This window comes from Pungitius pungitius, chromosome 17, assembly GCF_949316345.1.
Source record: "Pungitius pungitius chromosome 17, fPunPun2.1, whole genome shotgun sequence".
Taxonomy (NCBI): Eukaryota; Metazoa; Chordata; class Actinopteri; order Perciformes; family Gasterosteidae; genus Pungitius; species Pungitius pungitius.
This window is the reverse complement of record NC_084916.1, coordinates 15,551,988-15,571,255: the sequence shown is the minus strand read 5'-3', so window position 1 is coordinate 15,571,255 and position 19,268 is coordinate 15,551,988. Positions and strand designations below refer to the sequence as shown.

The following is a 19,268-nucleotide window of genomic DNA, read 5'->3' as shown; positions in this document are numbered from 1 at the left end:
ATGGTTTCAAAATAGCAGTTTTCCGACCGGGCGTCGGAGGCCTCGTGGCGTCTTTCACAGCATAAACTTTCCTGGCAGACTTAAGGTAGTTAAGTGTATGAGTGTGTGCACTCGTTGTGTGTTTGTGCACAGCCTGATAGGTTTAGGGGCCCATAAACCTATTGGTCAAGTGGGCCTGACCCTGGTGCAGATTATTGTGTTCGACCTCTCACCCCTTATATACTCTGTGTGTGTGTGTGTGTGTGTGTGTGTGTGTGTGTGTGTGTGTGTGTGGGTGTGTGTGTGTGTGTGTGTGTGTGTGTGTGTGTCTTTGTTAACAGCCATGCAGGTGTCTGTCCATGACCCTTCAATCCAATATACCGTGACCACAAGCCCCGCCTTACATCTGCGTGTGTGTGTGTGTTTTAAGCAGCATAGGGGACCAATAACCTCGTACATAACCCCCCCTCACACGCCTCTGGTGGAGAGAAAAAGGCGGATGTGGGGGAGGGTAAAGCCGAAGGGGGAGGACCGAGCCAAGGTGAGTTAAATTTCATCTTGTAAAGATAAAACACGGGTTAAAAAAAAAAAAAGGATTATGTCCGACGACGTGAATAACTTTGTAGATGGAAACGGTATCTTGAAGTTAATGCGATTAAGGACGAAAAAGGGAGCGTAAAGAGAGGAAAAGGGAGGCCGGACCTCTGCCTCGCGCCGCTCCCCCAGGAGGCCGAACCTCAGCGTGAGACGGGACCAAATAGCCGAGCAGTGAAGTCAAAGAAAAAATACTGCCCGGGCTGGTTTCATAGTTCACATTTTGTCTTTGTCTTTTGAGAGTGTGTGTGTGTGTGTGTGTGTGTGTGTTTGCCTCACGGTTCCCATGCACACTGTATTAGGGGCCAGCTGGGTTGGCCTGTGCCCTACACATGAGCCTTATTATGACTCAGTATTGCATTACTTACATTCCTCCATAGCCCTTTCTCTGTTCCTCTCCCTCCTGCCCTCCCTTCGCTCTCTCTCTCTCTCTCTCTCTCTCTCTCTCTTTCTCTCCCCCCCCCCCCCCCTCTCTCTCTCCCTCGGCCAGGTAGATTTGCTGAGCAACCATCCCCTACTCGAATCACCCCAGCGCTTTCTTTCAAGTGCCTTCCTCCTGGACCTCGAAGCAGTCAGTGTGTGTTACACATGTTGCTCCGGTCCCAACACTCCGGCATGGTATTTCACATACCGAGGGGGGGGGGGAGGAGGAGGAGGAGGAGGAGGAGGAGGAGAGGGAGGGGGTTGAAATTAAAACCGTCAGGCAGCTCAGATTAAATGTCAGTAGATGCATAAGAATAAGTGATGTGTTGGTGTGCGTGTTCAGCGATTGGCTGAGTAGTTTGAGCTGGTTTCCCTCCATCCGTGTGTGTGTGGGGGTGGGGTTGTTTGGGGGGGGGGTTCTTTCGGTGCGGCGCCATTGGTAAAAGGAGCTGACGGAGGTCTTTTTTCGGAAGGGGATGAGGGGATTTGAACGCAGCCCTGAACATAAGCGCGTCGAGGACGTGACAGGTAGCAGCTCACCGTTTGAAAAATCCCACACTGGGTTAATCCAGCGTGGGGGGGGAGGAGGGAGGGAGGGAGGAAGGAGGGAGGAGAGAGAGAGGGAGAGAGAGAGGGAGCGAGAGAGAAAGGGGAGAGGAACGGGTGGCTCATACAACTCCTCGTCGCTCAGCCTTCATGCCGCCCAGCACCAGAGGAAGGGGCTGTCTCTCTATCGCTCGCTCTCTCTCTCTCTCTCTCTCTCTCTCTCGTCCTTCCTCTGTCACTTCCTCCCTCCTCCCGCTTACCTCGCTTGCATTCTCCCTGCCAAGCTGTCCCTCCCTTCCTCTCTTCCTGACTTCCTTCCCTCCTCCTCCTCCTCCTCCTCTTCCTCTCTCCCTCTGTCCCTCTGTATCACTGGAGAGCGTCTCGGTGTGAAAATGCCATCCTGCTCTCCTGACTGTTGCCTCTTTCAGGCTGTGGAGGTAAGAGAGTGTGTGTGTGTGTGTGTGCGTGCGCCTTCGGCAGCTGTGTGTGTGTCTGCGTGTGTGTGTGCAAGTATGTGTGCGGCTTATCAGTTTGCAGCGATGTGGACCTTTTCGGGGGAATTTTTTTTTCCCTCCCTCTCAATGTTTCAGAAACTTTTCTCGGACAAAACTCCTGCGTCATGAAATCACTTTTTTTTTTTCTTCTTCCTTTGGGGGGGCGTGAGGGGAGAGAGAGAGAAGGGGGTGGGGGGTCTTGTGGCTCTGCAGGGGCAGGGAGCGCTGTGACGTTGTTCCTGAGTCTCCCTTCGCGACGGCTCGCTGGTGTTTTGTGTCATTCGTGGGCCGCCGTTGTTCCGTTGTTTTTTTGTTGTGTGTTTTCACTTTTGCAGTTCCGTTGTTCGACTTAATTTTCCGTACCAAACCCCCCCCTCTTCCCCCCCCCCCCCCCCCCACACCTCCCTCCTTCCCCAAACCCTCCGGCCCTTGCCTCTCACTAGCTTCGTGTCTTGTTCTCACGTCATTTTCCAGCAGTCGTCGGCTTTGTGTGACGTGCGGGGGGGACGGCAGAGCACCCCCCCCCCCCCCGCTGTGATACGGAAGATGTGTGTGTGTGTGTGAGGACGCACACTCAAACAAACACGCGCACGCACGATTCCTCCTCTCTGATATCTGGAAAGATGACCGGCGTCGTGGTGCTCCCGGCTCGGCCCGTTCCGGCGCCGTGATGAAGCGGGTCGGCGCTCATCTGTGCAGCAACCGACTCCGAGGAGGGAGAAAATGACGCTGGTTTTAAATGTCGCTTTTGGCACCAGGCCGCGACGGTTCAAAATGGCGCAACGACGGGGGGGGGGGGGGGGGGGGGGGGGGGAGGTAAGCTGCGCCTGTGACCCCCCCCCCCCCCACACCCCCCCCCCCTCCCCGGACCCGTTTACCGCTCCCAGCGGGGACATTTTTAAGGACGAAATAGTAAAAAAAAAAAAAACGGGGTGTGAATACAAACTGGAGGCTTTTTTCGTCTGTCCGAGTGCGGACACGTGCCCTTTTGTGTGTCCCTTTATGTGCATGTGACCCAAGAGGTTTTCGCCGCGGCCGGGCGTGCGAGCAGGTTGCGTGTTGGTGAACGTGTGCGCACGAGTAAGTTCGTTTGAGCCGTGGACAAAATGGTCGAAGTGAAAGCACGGGGGGGGGGGGGGGGGCGGACGACCTTTCCTGGACGTCATGCTCCTTTTTTCTTTTCTATTTTCTTTTTTCTTTTTTCCTGGTTGAAGCGGTTCTCCCGTCGGAGCGCTAGAATAATGTGAACAGGACTTTTTGAGAGTGGACTTGGCAAAGCACCTGGTTATGGAGGTAAATGAAGCATCGCATCTATTCATTTCTCCCTTCTTTTTTCTTCCTTTTTTTTTTTTTTTTTCCTCTGCGGATCCCAAAAAAGTGCCTCCGGGACGCGTCTCTCGGCCTTCTGAGTGTTTATTAGACTTCCTCCAGCCTGACCCTCGCTGCGCCACGTATTCTCACCGCCCCCCCCCCCGTGTGTTTCCAGATAGTGAAAGTGTGGAGCGAGGATGGCGCCGGTAAAGTTGTGGAGATCCCGGCTGACATGACGGCCAGAGACCTGTGTCAGCTGCTGGTCTACAAGAGCCACTGTGTGGACGACAACGCCTGGACCCTGGTGGAGCACCACCACATCCTGGGCCTCGGTAAGGGTGCATTCGTGCACGCACGCACGCACACACACTCCCGTCTAGCCTCGACGCTGCTTCCTTTTCGTCGGCTACATGCAGTGACGCAGCGGTTAAAAGAAAAGGTGATGTTTTAAAATGTATTTTTAGCTAGTGTGTGTAAATATATCTATGGACATAGAGAAATGTGCGTATAGATCTATACGTGTGTGTGTGTGTGTGTGTGTGTGTGTGTGTGTGTCTGAAACCCCTTTTGTGGGTCCTGCGTGGTTGGGGATACTCTTGTGTGTGTGTGTGTGTGTGTGCTCACTTGAGCATGGCACAAGTGCGTGTGTGCCTTGTACACGGCTCGGGGAGGGAGGCGTGGTGCTCGTGGAATTAAACATTTTCCATGTTCATTTTCCTGCTCACGTGCCTTTTTCCTCGCAATATTTTGAGGGAAAAAAAGCCCTCGACTCATGCTTTTGCTTCTTTACTTTTGCAGTGTCTCAGTTAGAGGCTTTATTCTTTTTTTCTCTCGGCCTCTCTTTGTTCCCGGTGAGGCTTTCCTACTCCCGAGTCGTATTTTTAGAGTCAAAGGATCGCTTTGTGCTTTGCTGCTTGATCTGCGTTTCTGGAAAAAAAAAAAAAAAAGTGCACTGGAGAGGTGGAATGTGAGGTGAGGGGAGAGAGGCGGAGAGAGGGAAAAAGAGAGCGAGATGAAGGGAGAGAGAATGAGAGAGGGGGAGAGGTTGAGTGGGGGGAGGCCGGACTAAACGTCATACCGGAGATGCAAGGAACCAATCGCGTGTCTCCGTCGGACGAGCCTCTAGCCTTCACAGCCAATCAGTCGCTCCTTAACCCTCCACAGGAAATTCCGCCGCTTTGCAGCCTGCGCGCGCGCGCACACACACACACACATGCACATGCACGCAGACGTGCACACGCTCTCTCTCAAAAATATATCCGACCCTCCCACCCCCCAGCTTTACAGTCAGGATACTTAGCAAGTAAACTGTCGAAAGTTATACCAGAACATATACACTCACCGGCCACTTTATTAGGTACACCTGTCCAACTGCTCGTTAACACTTAATTTCTAAGCAGCCAATCACATGGCGGCAACTCAGTGCATTTAGGCATGTAGACATTGTCAAGACAATCTCCTGCAGTTCAAACCGAGCATCAGTATGGGGAAGAAAGGTGATTTGAGTGACTTTGAACGTGGCATGATTGTTGGTGCCAGAAGGGCTGGTCTGAGTATTTCAGAAACTGCTAATCTACTGGGATTTTCACGCACAACCATCTCTAGGGTTTACAGAGAATGGTCCGAAAAAGAAAAAACATCCAGTGAGCGGCAGTTCTGTGGGCGGAAATGCCTTGTTGATGCCAGAGGTCAGAGGAGAATGGCCAGACTGGTTCGAGCTGATAGAAGGGCAACAGTGACTCAAATAACCACCCGTTACAACCAAGGTGGGCATAAGAGCATCTCTGAACGCACAGTACGTCCAACTTTGAGGCAGATGGGCTACAGCAGCAGAAGACCACACCGGGTGCCACTCCTTTCAGCTAAGAACAGGAAACTGAGGCTACAATTTGCACAAGCTCATCGAAATTGGACAATAGAAGATTGGAAAAACGTTGCCTGGTCTGATGAGTCTCGATTTCTGCTGTGACATTCGGATGGTAGGGTCAGAATTTGGCGTCTACAACATGAAAGCATGGATCCATCCTGCCTTGTATCAACGGTTCAGGCTGGTGGTGGTGGTGTCATGGTGGCGGGAATATTTTCTTGGCACTCTTTGGGCCCCTTGGTACCAATTGAGCATCGTTGCAACGCCACAGCCTACCTGAGTATTGTTGCTGACCATGTCCATCCCTTTATGACCACAATGTACCCAACTTCTGATGGCTACTTTCAGCAGGATAATGCGCCATGTCATAAAGCTGGAATCATCTCAGACTGGTTTCTTGAACATGACAATGAGTTCGCTGTACTCAAATGGCCTCCACAATCACCAGATCTCAATCCAATAGAGCATCTTTGGGATGTGGTGGAACGGGAGATTCGCATCATGGATGTGCAGCCGACAAATCTGCGGCAACTGTGTGATGCCATCATGTCAATATGGACCAAACTCCCTGAGGAATGCTTCCAGAACCTTGTTGAATCTATGCCACGAAGAATTGAGGCAGTTCTGAAGGCAAAAGGGGGTCCAACCCGTTACTAGCATGGGGTACCTAATAAAGTGGCCGGTGAGTGTAAGTGTGTGTGTGTGTGTGTGTGTGTGTGTGAGTCCACGCTGAACATCCTGTCAAAATCTATTTTTAAGCGGCCTCTTTCTGAGATCATATGCCTTCAACTCTTAAGAAAGAGGAGGACACACACACACACACACACACACACTGAGGAGGTAATTGTGCGTCTGTGGTGCACGGTGAGCAGGTCAGGCCTCTTAATGTTTGTCTGTGGCTTCTGCTTTGCTTATGGCTTCGCTGCTCTGAGCAATCAGCCTAAATACATGACATCATCTTCCTGCAATGCCCTCGACACCTCACCCCCCCCCCCCCCCCCTTCCCCTGCATCTCACTCCTCTCCGCCTCCCCCTCCTCCCTGCCTCACACTGCTCCTTCTTTTCACTGCCCCTCCTCGGTTAACCTCTTACTCCCTCGCTCGTCTCCTAGTAACAGGAGATTATTTTTCTCGCTGTGTCACTGAACAGGATAACAGACTAACCGCTGATGTGAATGATCAAAAAACATGCCGTTTATAAAAAGTGAGCACTGCTGGCCATGAGGATGATGTGAATTCCCATCATGGAGGTTTAGTTTTGGAAAAGGTGGTGAACTTTATTTTCTACATCCAGCTTTTACCGTCTTCCTTTAAAAAGTACCGGATGAAGTGAGATGGACTCATATTCCATTGTTTTAGCACATGCGAAGGTTGCTGTGCGTCTGCAGCTGGAGGACAGCGTTCAAGACAGTTTACAGTCAACAAGGTCGTCTCCGAATGAGGCTTTCAGCGTTAAAGAGAAACACGAAGAGACAGGAAATGAATGCCAAAGAGCTGCTTATTACGCAGCGGATCCAAAGAGAAGAAAAGAACTATGAACAGAGAAACCTGAGTTTACAATTTCACTTCATTATATATATATATATATTTTTTTTTTAGATAAACTTGAGCAGTGTACACAGATTTTTAAAATCTGCTCCTGTTGCATCCCCAGAGGACAACATGTCCCCGGGCCCGGTGACTAACGCTGTCTGTCTGTGTCCTCGCACAGAGAGATGTCTGGAGGACCACGAGCTGGTGGTTCAGGTTCAAGCCTCCATGAGCAGCGACAGTAAATTCCTCTTCAGGAAGAACTATGCCAAATATGAATTCTTCAGGAACCCCCTGGTGAGTCTCCCACACGCTCCGTGGTTTGGTGGGAATTCAGTTATTTAGAATGACAGAGGACAACTTGACAACACGGCAGTGGTAGTCCTGCTAGACGGAGACCAAAACAGGCGACTAGTTGACTGCTCGTCGGGGCGGGGGGGGGTACGGGGGGGGGGGGGGTGTTTATCACACACCCACACGCGCAGCTGGGGTTTGGGCTATTTTCTCGCCTTGATATTTCTGGATCTGAGGATGACGTTAAGAGTCATGCTGAGGTTTTGTTGCTTCGAGCACAATAATACATTTTTTTTTTTTGTACCTGTCACTCAAATACAGATGATGAAATGAAAAAAACATATAGTAGATATTGGACTCCATTGTTCACATCCTGAATGTATCTCCTGGACATTCTGAAACTAGTTTCAAACTATTGTCACTATTCTTTTTAGGCTGCTTTTAACTCGCAAGCCAAACAACCGCAAGTAACTAATTTGGTTAAGGTTTAACATGCTAATGTTTAGCATGCTAATGTTTAGAAGGTTGATGTTAGCAGGCTATGGTTTAACATGCTAATGTTTAGCATGCTATGGTTTAGAGAGTTGATGTTTAGCATGCTGATGTTAGCAGGCTAAGGTTTAACATGCTAATGTTTAGCATGCTGACGTTAGCAGGCTAAGGTTTAACATGCTAATGTTTAGCATGCTAATGTTTAGAAGGCTGATGTTTAGGTTGATGTACAAAGCCTTGCAAGCAATCGAGGGATTTGAAAAATTAAAAAAAAATGTTATCTGATGACAGGCTGAACTAATTGTCACTGAGAGACAAAATTTCATGTTACTCTATACTCTCCACAATCCTACAATTAAATAATATCCCAGGTCAGTGTAACTCAACGCACAATCCCTTATATTTGTTTCGTCCTGCGAGGACATTCATGCACGGTGATGTCAACGCTCCGAGGTCTGTTTGGATAACCGCGCAGACCTAAACGTGTAAAATGCGGAGCGCTGTGAGGACGCGGGCCGGCCTCTGACCCCCAGGCGGGCCGGCCTCCTGGCATCCCCCTCGGCACGGGGCTCTGCCGCTGCGCGCTTCGTCCGGGCGTACGGTGACGCGATCGCCGTGGTGATTTAGGAGAGTGTCTGAGCCAGCAGGTGACCTCAGCCCTGTGGTAATGAGCACAGTGAAACACCAGAGTGCTGTCCGCGGCCTGTCAATCAAGCTAAGAGTAGCGCTGCTGGCTAAAGGGGATTACATCAGCGGGTGAGATCATACTGCATCTACTCTCAGGCTGGAGCGCCCGCTGTCTCTCTTGCTCTCTCTCCATTTATCTACCTCTCTCGCCCCCACCACTTTGCCTCTGAGTCTCTGTGCTCATCGGAGAGACGCACACACACACACACAGAGAGACATATTCTGCATAAAGAAACACTACCCCACTCGCTTGCAAATTCACTAAGTGGTTTCTAGTGCCTCCCTCTCTTGCTTTCTCTCGCACTCATTGTCAGCCTCTGTGTGTTTTTTCCGTCCAGAACTTTTTTCCAGAGCAGATGGTGGCTTGGTGTCAGGAGTCTGACGGCTCGATCCCTCAGTCGCAGCTCTTGCAGGTGAGGGGGGGCGACTCGGTGTCGGGGGGGACACACAGGTCTCGAATGGCGAACGTGTGAGGCCACGATTCAAGACATGAACTCCAAATGAATTCCTAAATGCTCTGGAGTTTTGTCTTTGTGAGGACATCTGGTCGTCAGAAACGCGCGCAACTTTCTCTGCAATCTGCTGAACGCATTCAACAAAAAACACAAACGCGTCGGAACACGCGTTATTTTCCCCAGATGAAGCACAAACATTTGTTCACATCCTGTGTGTCTCTCTTGTAGAACTTTCTGAACTCCAGCAGCTGTCCGGAGATCCAGGGCCATCTGTACGTGAAGGAGCCCGGACGCAGGTCCTGGAAGAAGCTCTACATGTTCCTGCGGCGCTCCGGCCTCTACTTCTCCACTAAAGGAACGTCCAAGGTGACGGGTCACAGCCGCCGGTCCACAATGGGTTTTAATAAAACCTTTTGCTTTTGCAACTAGTTGAAGCTGCGGTTGCAACATTAGTCTTGATGTTGGGGGGGAAAAAAAACCCCTCAACCTGACATTTATTACCGCTCGCTTCCCCACAACTGCGCAGGAGCCGCGTCACCTGCAGCTGCTGTCGGATCTGGAGGACAGCAACGTCTTCACCGTCATCACGGGCCGAAAACTCCACAACGCTCCGACAGATTTCCACTTCTGCATCAAGGTAACTCACCCAGCGAATGATGCAACTCGCTCAATCCACTGCTGGGTGATTATTCCAGTAAAAATGAGTATGAGGAAATGAGCACACGAAATATCAGGAATCAATTCTTAAAGCTGTTAGATGGTAAGTTTAAAATGTGAAGTTTCAAAAGGAACAAACGTTCACCGTCCGGTTTGTTCCGATCGATTGTTTCGTGCTGTTACGTGATCTTTTGAGATTGCTTCTTAACAGGTGCACCTGCTTCCCTTCTACATGTGTTGTATCGTGTGTGTGTGTGTGTGTGTGTGTGTCTGTCAGAGGGCACAAAGGGTAAAACCGCACAGCGGGGCTTCGAACACACACTCAGCCCAATGTGTCCCACTCCAGGAGTAATCGGTGGTGGGTCACCTGCTGATCTGGGATAAGCCCACTGGGATAAGCTCAGATGGTACAGGGAATCTGGCCTGCCTAACCCCCTCAACCTCCCTCTTACACACACACACACACACAGACCAGACAACCGGTGTGTCAGATGCTGTCAGCGGGGGGGGGGGGGTGTGTGACTGTGCAGGATTGGTTGAGGGATTTTACTTGGCTGCCGGGGTCGGTTGCATTGTTGCTATGGTGACATGAATTAATTTACCGGTGGGGTTTTCATCAGAGGAGCCGTGTGTCTTAACGGGAGTCGGTGCTGTGATGCCGGGAGGACTTTAATGCTGTTTATCTTTATACTTACTGAGTTTTAATGGTGTCATCTGGTACGTGACAACATTAGCCTGTATACCGTACCACAGCTTTTACTATCTCTCCATACTTGTGGCTGAAATGACAAAAGAGGCCTCTCTTGTTCATGTCTCATCCATTCCCATCTGTTTTGGTCTGCAGCCCAGCAAAGTGACGAGTGACGGCAAGGAGCTGAAGATGCTGTGTGCCGAGGACGAGCAGAGCAGGACCTGCTGGATGACGGCCTTCAGGCTCCTCAAAGTACTTCCTTTAGTTCCACTCGTCGTGGTTTTAATCCAAGCCGGTTGCCTCGTGTAGCCGCATTGCGGCTAACGGTCGATGGTTCAGCTGTTTGACAGTCGGTGGCGCTCTCTGCTCTTGTGTCGTCGCAGTACGGGATACTTCTCTATCAGAGCTACAACGTCCCCCAGCAGAGGAAGTCCAACCTCTCGCCTTTCTCCGCCCCGGTGGTGAGTATCGCTGTCGATGATGGTGTGATTCATAAAGTAGTTTATACTTGAGCCTTTTTAAATGGAATTCTAAGTTTATCAACCATGCAAAAATGTGATAACATAGCTCAGAACTAAGCATAGTCGTTTTGAATTATTATTTAACATTTAAGAAGATAATTAGATATGAATCTGAAATACTTTGAGCTGCAGAGCCTTGTGCCTCAGTGTCGTTTGTAGGTTGACCGAAGTGGGTCTGTGTGCAGACAGGATTTGTCACGCCCCAGTGAGTGTGTCTGGTGTGTTTGACCTCTGACCCTTGTTCTCCTCCCTCCCCCCCCCAACTCCTCGACCTGCCGCTCCTCCTCACAGCGCAGCGTGTCGGAGAACTCCCTGGTCGCCATGGACTTCTCCGGGCGGACCGGCCGCGTCATCGAAAACCCCCTCGAGGCCCAGAGCGCCGCCCTGGAGGAGGGACAGAGCTGGAGGGTAAAAAAAAATGGGGGGGGGGATGGGGGGGGTTCACTTTATCTGTTCCTGTGATCTCAGCTCTGACGACGCTAAAGCAGCAGCTCACTCCCACTGCACAAAAAAAAAAGGCTCATTTGAAGGGTTTTTATTTCTTTTTTTTTAACTGGTGGCAAATGTGCTCTCTCCTCCACATAGAAACGGAGCCAGCGTATGAATGTCCTGGGGAGTCCCAGCCCTCTACACCCGTCCTCTCTGAGCACAGGTACCCTCACTTCAGACAACCTTTTACCTTTTTGGACTCATGTTTTCCTTTAGTTTAGTTTCCCTTCCGCATGGCCGGCATATGGACTGGGCCACATGAACATGCCAAGTAAAAAGAGGTTTTTCTTTCAGTGATCCACAGGACACAGATATGGTTCCATGGTCGCATCATGAGGGAGGAAGCCCACAAGATGATCATCCAACAAGGCCAAGTAGACGGGTATGGAAGTAAATCTGTGCCATCGGGGGTTGAAATAAAAAGTTGATTGAATTTCTAGCACTGAATATTTATGCATTGAAATTATGTACCTGAATGTTTTTCAACATTAAAACACCGCAAAAAAATTCAACCTAAAAAAAAAAAATGTTGAAATATTCGAAATGGAGGCTACAATATTCAACCGCAAAAAATTCAACCTTGGCACACCAATATGCGGAGGCTACAATATTCAACCCAAATAAATTCAACCTTGGCACACCAACATCCGGGACACTAAGGAGGAGCAATCGATTCTAGATTCAAGATCAGTAGCGTGCGTCAAGCTAAAGGAGCGAGCACCCAAAACACCTTGGGCTTCGGATTGTATCCATGTCCAATAATAACGGGACTTTAACTCTTCTTCATGTCATCAGTGTGGTTTGTGTCTGTAAGATTCCGTAATAGACAGCTGACATTTGTACATTAACAGACTGTGTTGGACATGAACTAAGCGGAAGTTAAACGAGAGCGTACAGCCGCTCACAATACGCCTCTTCTTCTAGTTTTGAATTCATTTAATGATGCTGAGATCCTTGGACAAGCTGTTAGGAGTGATTGGCGGAGTTTTGAAAACCAGGAACGCGCTTGAAGAGGCAGATGAGCCGCTGTATCGTAGTGGGGGGGGGGGCAGCGGCTTTAACGGAGCGCGCAGACGCATAAACCCGACAGGACATGCAGGAATAACCGCAGTAGCGTCGGTGGAAGGATCCTTTTTCACAGCGGCACAAGCCGATCTCAGTTGGGTATTAAGCGACATTCAAAGTCCACGTAACGTTAAATGAGTCTTCATGACCATGGGTAAACTTTATTGAGGATCTGGCACAACACAGCGACCTGCAAGTAGCGCAGAGTCTTACATAAAGGGATGTACGTCTTAATGCGAGGCTTTAGAATTTATCTCAAAGGGATCCTGTATTTGCTCGTAAAGTCTGAAACGAGAACCCATTTTTCAGTGACGGTGTTACGTGCCTACTGGTTTTTGAACCTACTGGTTTGGCTACGGGTGCGTGTTTGCGTGTTTGTTTCCCCCCGGCAGGCAGGTGTTGTCTGCCTCCGTCACTTGAGTCGTCACACATTTGCAAACATATTGTTCTGAAAATGTTCAAAAATGCATCCCATATCCATTGCAGCGATTACGATTGTATAAGTGAGCACTACGTCACTGCCACGTATGAAGAAATACATAAAAGAACATTTATTAAAAGTCCGCCACAACCGGGATTCGAACCGTGTCGCGCAAAATAACGTAATGCCACAGAGCGGCTGTGCTACCCACTCGGCCAACCGAGCTTAATCGATTTCAGTTGATTTGTATATTTTAATAGTTGTATATCGTCAGTGGCAAGCAAACGTTTTGGTTTAGGGTGAACATTATATGTTCTTTTATGTATTTCTTCATACGTTGCCACACTGATGGCATGAAGAAGAGTTAAAGTCCCGTTATTATTGGACATGGATACAATCCGAAGCCCAAGGTGTTTTGGGTGCTCGCTCCTTTAGCTTGACGCACGCTACTGATCTTGAATCTAGAATCGATTGCTCCTCCTTAGTGTCCCGGATGTTGGTGTGCCAAGGTTGAATTTATTTGGGTTGAATATTGTAGCCTCCGCATATTGGTGTGCCAAGGTTGAATTTTTTGCGGTTGAATATTGTAGCCTCCATTTCGAATATTTCAACATTTTTTTTTTTTAGGTTGAATTTTTTTGCGGTGTTTTAATGTTGAAAAACATTCAGGTACATAATTTCAATGCATAAATATTCAGTGCTAGAAATTCAATCAACTTTTTATTTCAACCCCCGATGGCACAGATTTACTTCCATAGACGGGTAAGATCCCTTTTTTTGTTTTGTTTTTAGCGGTAAAAAGTTTGCAAACCTCTTTTTTCGGGATGCGTGTCGCATGACGTAATCTGATGGAAGTCTTTGTATGAACATTTCATGTAGCGGCTCTATATTCTCTCTCTCTATCCTCTGGGTGTCAGATTATTCCTGTTGCGGGACAGTCAGAGTAATCCCAAGGCGTTCGTGCTCACCTTGTGCCACCACCAGAAGATCAAGCACTTCCAGATCCTGCCGGTGAGTCACATGACCACCTGTAATATCCTCTGAGACACCGTATCGTCTGTATCTCGTGGCCGCCTCCATGCAGCAGTATTGTGATGTTTAACGGTCTTCTCTCCCCCCCCCCCCCCCCCCCCTTCCCCGCCTACTGGGTCTGAAGTGCGAGGAGGACGGTCAGGTGTTCTTCAGCCTCGACGACGGCGCCACCAAGTTCACCGACTTGATCCACCTGGTGGAGTTTTACCAGCTCAACAGAGGAGTGCTGCCCTGCAAGCTCAAACACCCGTGCACCGCTGTGGCCTTGTGACACTCCACGCCCCCCTACAAACACCCCCCGACCCTTTTTTTTTATTTTTTATGTACACGTCTCACCCTGAGACCCCCCCCCCCCCCCCCCCACCCTCATCAGCCCCTTCCTTACCAACGCAATGAGGGTGAGGAGATGGAGAAAGGTCGGGTTTTGGGGACGTGAACTCGCGTCGGGTGGCTTGATTCAATGGGTTGTTGGAATGTGAGAAACAAACTGCGTCCCAGCTCCTGCGACGTTGTCATGGAGACTAAATGATTTGGTTTTGGCCCCCGTGAAGACGAACCATTAACTAGACGGACAAGTAAAGTCTGCTCAAAAAAGGAGCCCTTCGGGGGTCTCTCTGACGGAGAGTCCCTCAGCCTTCAAAACCCTCCCTCATCCTGCGGGGCCCGATAAGCTGTGGTGACCGCCCGACCCCCCCTAAACCCACCCTCCCCTTGATGCACCGGGAAGGACGGAGGAGCACCACCCTCTGACCTCTCTCATCGATAATCAGGGATGGACGGGAACCTCTCTGGGTCTCATCAAACGTGATCCAGGAGTTGTTTCAACCTGTGCAGTCCAGTCTCAATAAGCTGACACCCCCCCCCCCCAGATGAAAACCCCCCTGATCCGGCAGAAAAAGTCTGGAAGGGAGGGAGAGGAGCCCGGCGAGGGTTTGCTGGAAGGACGGAGGAATGTTAACCAGGAAAAGGCTGCAACAAGCCGCTCTTGTCCAGTTGATTACTTGATGTCATTTTAATGCTGTTTTATTACTGTTGATTCATTGCAGAACTCGTTTTGCACTCCGGGGCGGACAGACGACAGCTGTTCTCCCTCCCTCTCCCTCCCCCTCTCTCTCTCTCTCTTTTAGCTAAACGAAGCCGCCTGCTCCTCCGTTCGCCCTCCTCCTCCCGCGTTGCCTTCTGAGAATGCGCGTGAGCGTGCGCCGGTTTGCGGTTGGATTACGGCGTGCCGTGGGGGAGCACACGGAGAGCCGGTGGCTCGGTTACGCGGTGCCTTTCGGGAAGGTCCGGGGTGAGACGTCTTTGACCCCCCCACCACCTCCCGTGTGGCTCGAGAACCAACATGAACATGCTTGAAGAAAAAAAAAAAAAAAAAAGAATGTGCGTCTGAAGACAATGAGGAAGAGGAGGAAGACTTGAATGGACTCCTGAGAAGCGTGTCCCTCCCCAGGCTCTTTGTTTTTTTTTTAATCGAAAGGGTTAAATCTGTTGGGTGAATTTGTCTGAATGTCCTTTTTTCCCCCCCCTAAGTCTGTTATGAGCTCACTACTTGCACATTTTTGACGGGATGGAGCTGTAATTTTTGGATTCTGACCACTGTTCCCTCTTTCCAGAAAAAGACAAACCAACAAAAGCACTCCCGTAACCTTTTTTGTTTGTTTGTTTGTTTGTTTTTAATGTGGAATTGATCAAATGACTTGAAATGTGAACTCAGTTGAACTCCTGGAATGAGATTCACGCGCCTTAAGTGAAAAAAAAAAAATGGGCCTTTTGTATGAAATCCAAACTAAACCGTAATGCACATACAGTAAAATGTATCAGGTGTCAAGAAGATGAACATCAACAGTGTAAAAGGTTATGTTAAATGGATGGTTAAACATTTTTGCAAATATTTTATTTTACTTTCTTGTGGAGAGTTAAAGATCGAGAGACATAAAGATCGATACCATTCTTAGCTTAGCTTAGCTTAGCTTAGCTTAGCTTAGCTTAGCTTAGCGAAAAGAGGGAACGAGTGGAAATGGCTAACTTGGCTTTTCCGGACATATCAAAGTGACTCTGAAGATCACAGAGTTTCACATTGTGTATTAAAAAAAAAGAAGATTTAAAGTTTTACCAGTGGTTATGTGCTGTATTGTTGCCACTTCCCTTAAATAAGCTAACTAGCTATTAGCTAGTACAGTTGCTTTGTATTAACAGTATTTTTCTCAGTGTTTCAGATATACTAAAGGCAAGAAACTGGTATCAATTTACTTATCTAAATCTTTACAAGAAGGCAAATAACTATATTTAGTGTTAATGCAAACTGTCATTTCTGGCCTATTTTCTTCTGGGGAGCTGCACAGCGACGACGTCTTTATCGAACAACACTTACGCAATAATCCACCACTGGACCAGCGTGCCTCGTAGCCATCGTTGGTGATGAGGTCACACAGGTGTTCATTCATTACTTTAGAGCTGATGTTTTTAAATCCAAAATCCAAATCCAAAAAAAATTGTGATTCCAGCTTCTCACACGTGAGCCTTTTCCTCGGCTTACGTTTTTTGTATACTGAATATCGCAGTTGGTCAGAAAAAATCCCCTTGGTATCTACGAATATTATAATGCACATTTCTTTTTTTAACTTTCTGACATTTTGGAGACCACAAACAATTCACGGATCAAGTGAGAAAATGCATCAAATTTGAAAACGATCAACATGAGCCTAACCGGCAGCATTCTTAATGAGGCCAGCTGGCTCCATTTGTGTAGCAATAGGTGAATATTTTGTTGAAAACCGCGTGGTCATACGCATGTCTGATGGTTGCAGGAAGGTAATGTGGGAGGAAGTGAAAGGAGACGAGGCAGGTATACGAGGCAACGTGGGTTTGTAAAAAAGAATAATGTGACACTTAATCAAAACAAATCCCTTGAGGGCCATCTTTTGTGTAGTTGGACTCGTTCCACCTGGGTATACAATGGCATACAAAGTGACTTCGACATGGGATCTCAGTTTGTCCATGATTATTTTGGGGTTGGGGAAACCATGGACCACATCTGGACACAAAAAAGAATCGATTGCGGGTATCGCTGGACCGGAGGTGTTTGTTTACTGGCATATTTGGGTCAATTCTTTGAAAGTATCAAGCACTGATTCCCGGCCCCACAATTGACCCGTGGCCAATCCGAAAAGAACCTTATTAATAGGCCCTCTCCTGATCATGTCATGTGACCAGAACACCTGCTCAGCCTCACCTGCACCGCCCCTCCGTCCCCCCGCCCGCCCCGGCTAACTGAGCGCTCTGTCCAAGCACCGTCACCGACTCCGATCCACTGCCACCGGTTAGTCGACCAATCGCGTGGCTCGAATGACTCACCAGCTCTCTGTGCTCCACCAATCAGGCCTTTTTCAGTCAGCCAGTGCAGATTCGCTCCAGGGATTGGATAATGCTTGAATCTCCAGCCCCCTCCCCCCCCCCCTCCCCCACCTGTGTCCAGCCTGTAAGCTATGGCCCTGTGGAGAATATATATATGTGTGTGTGTGTGTGTGTGTGTGTGGATGGCCAGACTGTTATATTCATTATTCAGGATTGCTTCGTCTGCTGCTTATCATCATAACTTGCCTTTTTTTAGACGGTAAAGAGGAAGGTTGCTTGTCGGTCGGCTGAAGTCGAGCTAAGCCGTGGATTTAGAGGAGCCGGGTGGGGGGGGCGGGGGCGCAAAGACCCTCGTCCTCCTCCCCCTGCTCCCTCCATTAATTAATCACTGTGCTACAATGCAATCCCATACACAAGCCCAAGTATATGAATATAGATAGCAGTATACAGTTTGTTACGTGAAGCTATGGAGGCCGTAGATGTTACACTGTACCTGGGTCACAGATCACTATGTTATGTTTGTGCTCATAACTCTGTGTAAAATGAAGAATGATTCATGTAGTCCTTCTTTTCCATTATTTGATTGTGTGCATATTGACATTTTTCTGTGCTTTCTTTGGCTTGCCACAAAATGACCTTTTAAATATATACATATAAACTAAGAATATACCACAGTATTTACAGTATTAAATTAAGCATTTTTTACATTTTTTTTTTTTTAGATCAATCTGGATTTTGGCCTTTTTCAAATACATACATACATACTTAACATTGCACGCACGCACACACACAAACACAGTTTTTTCACCAGGAGCACACACACCAGCGCTTAACCCCTCGGGAGATTCTCAGCAGGTTTTGTACACCTTTCGTCACAAGTAGTGCAGTTACACTCCTTAGCTCAGGGGGGCAGTGTCTCTCATGTCAGCAGAGCCTCTTCCCGCACCAGGTGCCTCTTGTTTGTGAACATATCAAGTCCTTCGCTGCCATCCGTCCTCTCGCTGCGTTCCTTTCCAGTCACACACACACACACACACACACACACCCCTAGTGCTGGTTGTTTTTTTTGGGGGGGGGGGGGGGGGTTGAGGTCATCACCGGCTGAAGTCAAATAGACGTTTCAGGGAAAGAATTAAAGAGCAAATAAAGGGTTATATTTTTCAGATGACCCCACTGTGCTTTGCTTCGTGCTGTCGTCACGGCTCCTGGATCCACATTGTATCCCGTTCAGGTATTTTTGTACAAATAAGGGACTGATATATTCTCTGTTTATTGGAAATTAGAATAAAAGTCGACATTGCTATAAACCAAACGTGGCTTACCTGGTCCTGTGTTATTTATGCCTTAAAATAAGAAATACTGATAAGACTTCGACATGCAAACTTGCATCATGACCTTTTTGGACATAGACATATTGTTTTGACAATATAATTAAAGCCAATCGAATCTGAAAGTGTACCCAAACTTTTGACTGTTCCACTATTCTATGACATTTTAATATTTTTTCAGCGTGCATAACTTGTATTTGATTCAACATACTATGCTGCAAAAGAACTGTTTTTAACTTTACTTAATATAATTTAATATACAATTAATACAATACGGTGTTTCATTGAGCAGCTGATTAGTCTGAATCTAATCTGCATAAGATGTGGCTGTTTAAACAATAAAATAAAAACTAGGGCCGGGACTCGATTAAAAATATTAATCTAATTAATTAGAGGCTTTGTAATTAATTCGCATTTTAATTGCATAAATATTTGACCTGAGAACAGTGAGAAGTAATTTTTTTCAACCAATTCCAGCAGACAAGTGTGTTGTGTTGTGGATTCCAGCCTGAGAATCTATGAGAATTGAGGTTGGATTCAAAAGCATCAACAGGTGTGTGGTGGCACAGTGCAGGGAGATAGCAGGAAGGCTGAAGTGTGGAGGATCCTCAGTTCAAACCTGCTCTCTCAGAAGGAGGGTTTGGTTGCAGCCAGGGCTTCAAACTGTAAACTTTGAAAGAGTTTTGAGGTTGAGTAAACAATCCCAAGGTCTAATATGAGAAACGGACACAATGAGGCATGTGCTTGAATAGCACAGGGGAACAACTGAAGGGCTGCAGGCTCCAACCTGCTGTCTGAGGTTGTGGGTTCATGCCCCTTCATGCAGACATCACTTCTGCTTTGAAAGAGTTTTGTGGTTTGAGTAGCAGTCTCAAGGTTAAATATGAGAAACAAAAATTTAATTTGTGCATGGTGAGGTAGTGCAGCACAAGAGCAGAGGAGCTACTGTCCTTACCCTGTAGGTTGTGGGTTCAAGCCCAGTCTTGGGTTTGAGCCTTTGGCTTTACTTCAGGTTTGAGTAGCAATCTCAAGGTTAAAT

At 48.1% G+C, this 19,268-nt stretch overlaps 1 protein-coding gene across 5 annotated transcripts in view; it reads left to right on the top strand.

Annotated features, from left to right (window-relative positions):
• The window catches only part of LOC119219466 (growth factor receptor-bound protein 10-like), a 30,899-nt gene extending 13,297 nt beyond the window's left edge, over nt 1-17,602 (top strand). For 3 of the 5 annotated variants that reach the window (XM_037474704.2, XM_037474705.2, XM_037474706.2), the window contains 12 exons: nt 3,523-3,679; nt 6,925-7,040; nt 8,555-8,629; nt 8,900-9,037; nt 9,198-9,308; nt 10,173-10,271; nt 10,403-10,480; nt 10,832-10,948; nt 11,126-11,192; nt 11,324-11,411; nt 13,433-13,526; nt 13,672-17,602. In XM_037474704.2, coding sequence (XP_037330601.2) covers nt 3,523-3,679; nt 6,925-7,040; nt 8,555-8,629; nt 8,900-9,037; nt 9,198-9,308; nt 10,173-10,271; nt 10,403-10,480; nt 10,832-10,948; nt 11,126-11,192; nt 11,324-11,411; nt 13,433-13,526; nt 13,672-13,818 — 1,287 coding nt within the window. In that variant the 3' untranslated portion in view covers nt 13,819-17,602. Of the gene's footprint in view, nt 1-1,594; nt 1,980-3,194; nt 3,330-3,522; nt 3,680-6,924; nt 7,041-8,554; nt 8,630-8,899; nt 9,038-9,197; nt 9,309-10,172; nt 10,272-10,402; nt 10,481-10,831; nt 10,949-11,125; nt 11,193-11,323; nt 11,412-13,432; nt 13,527-13,671 lie in introns of those variants that run through there. The other 2 variants (XM_037474707.2, XM_037474708.2) reach the window with 2 other exon arrangements.
• Nucleotides 17,603-19,268: the final 1,666 nt, after the last annotated feature.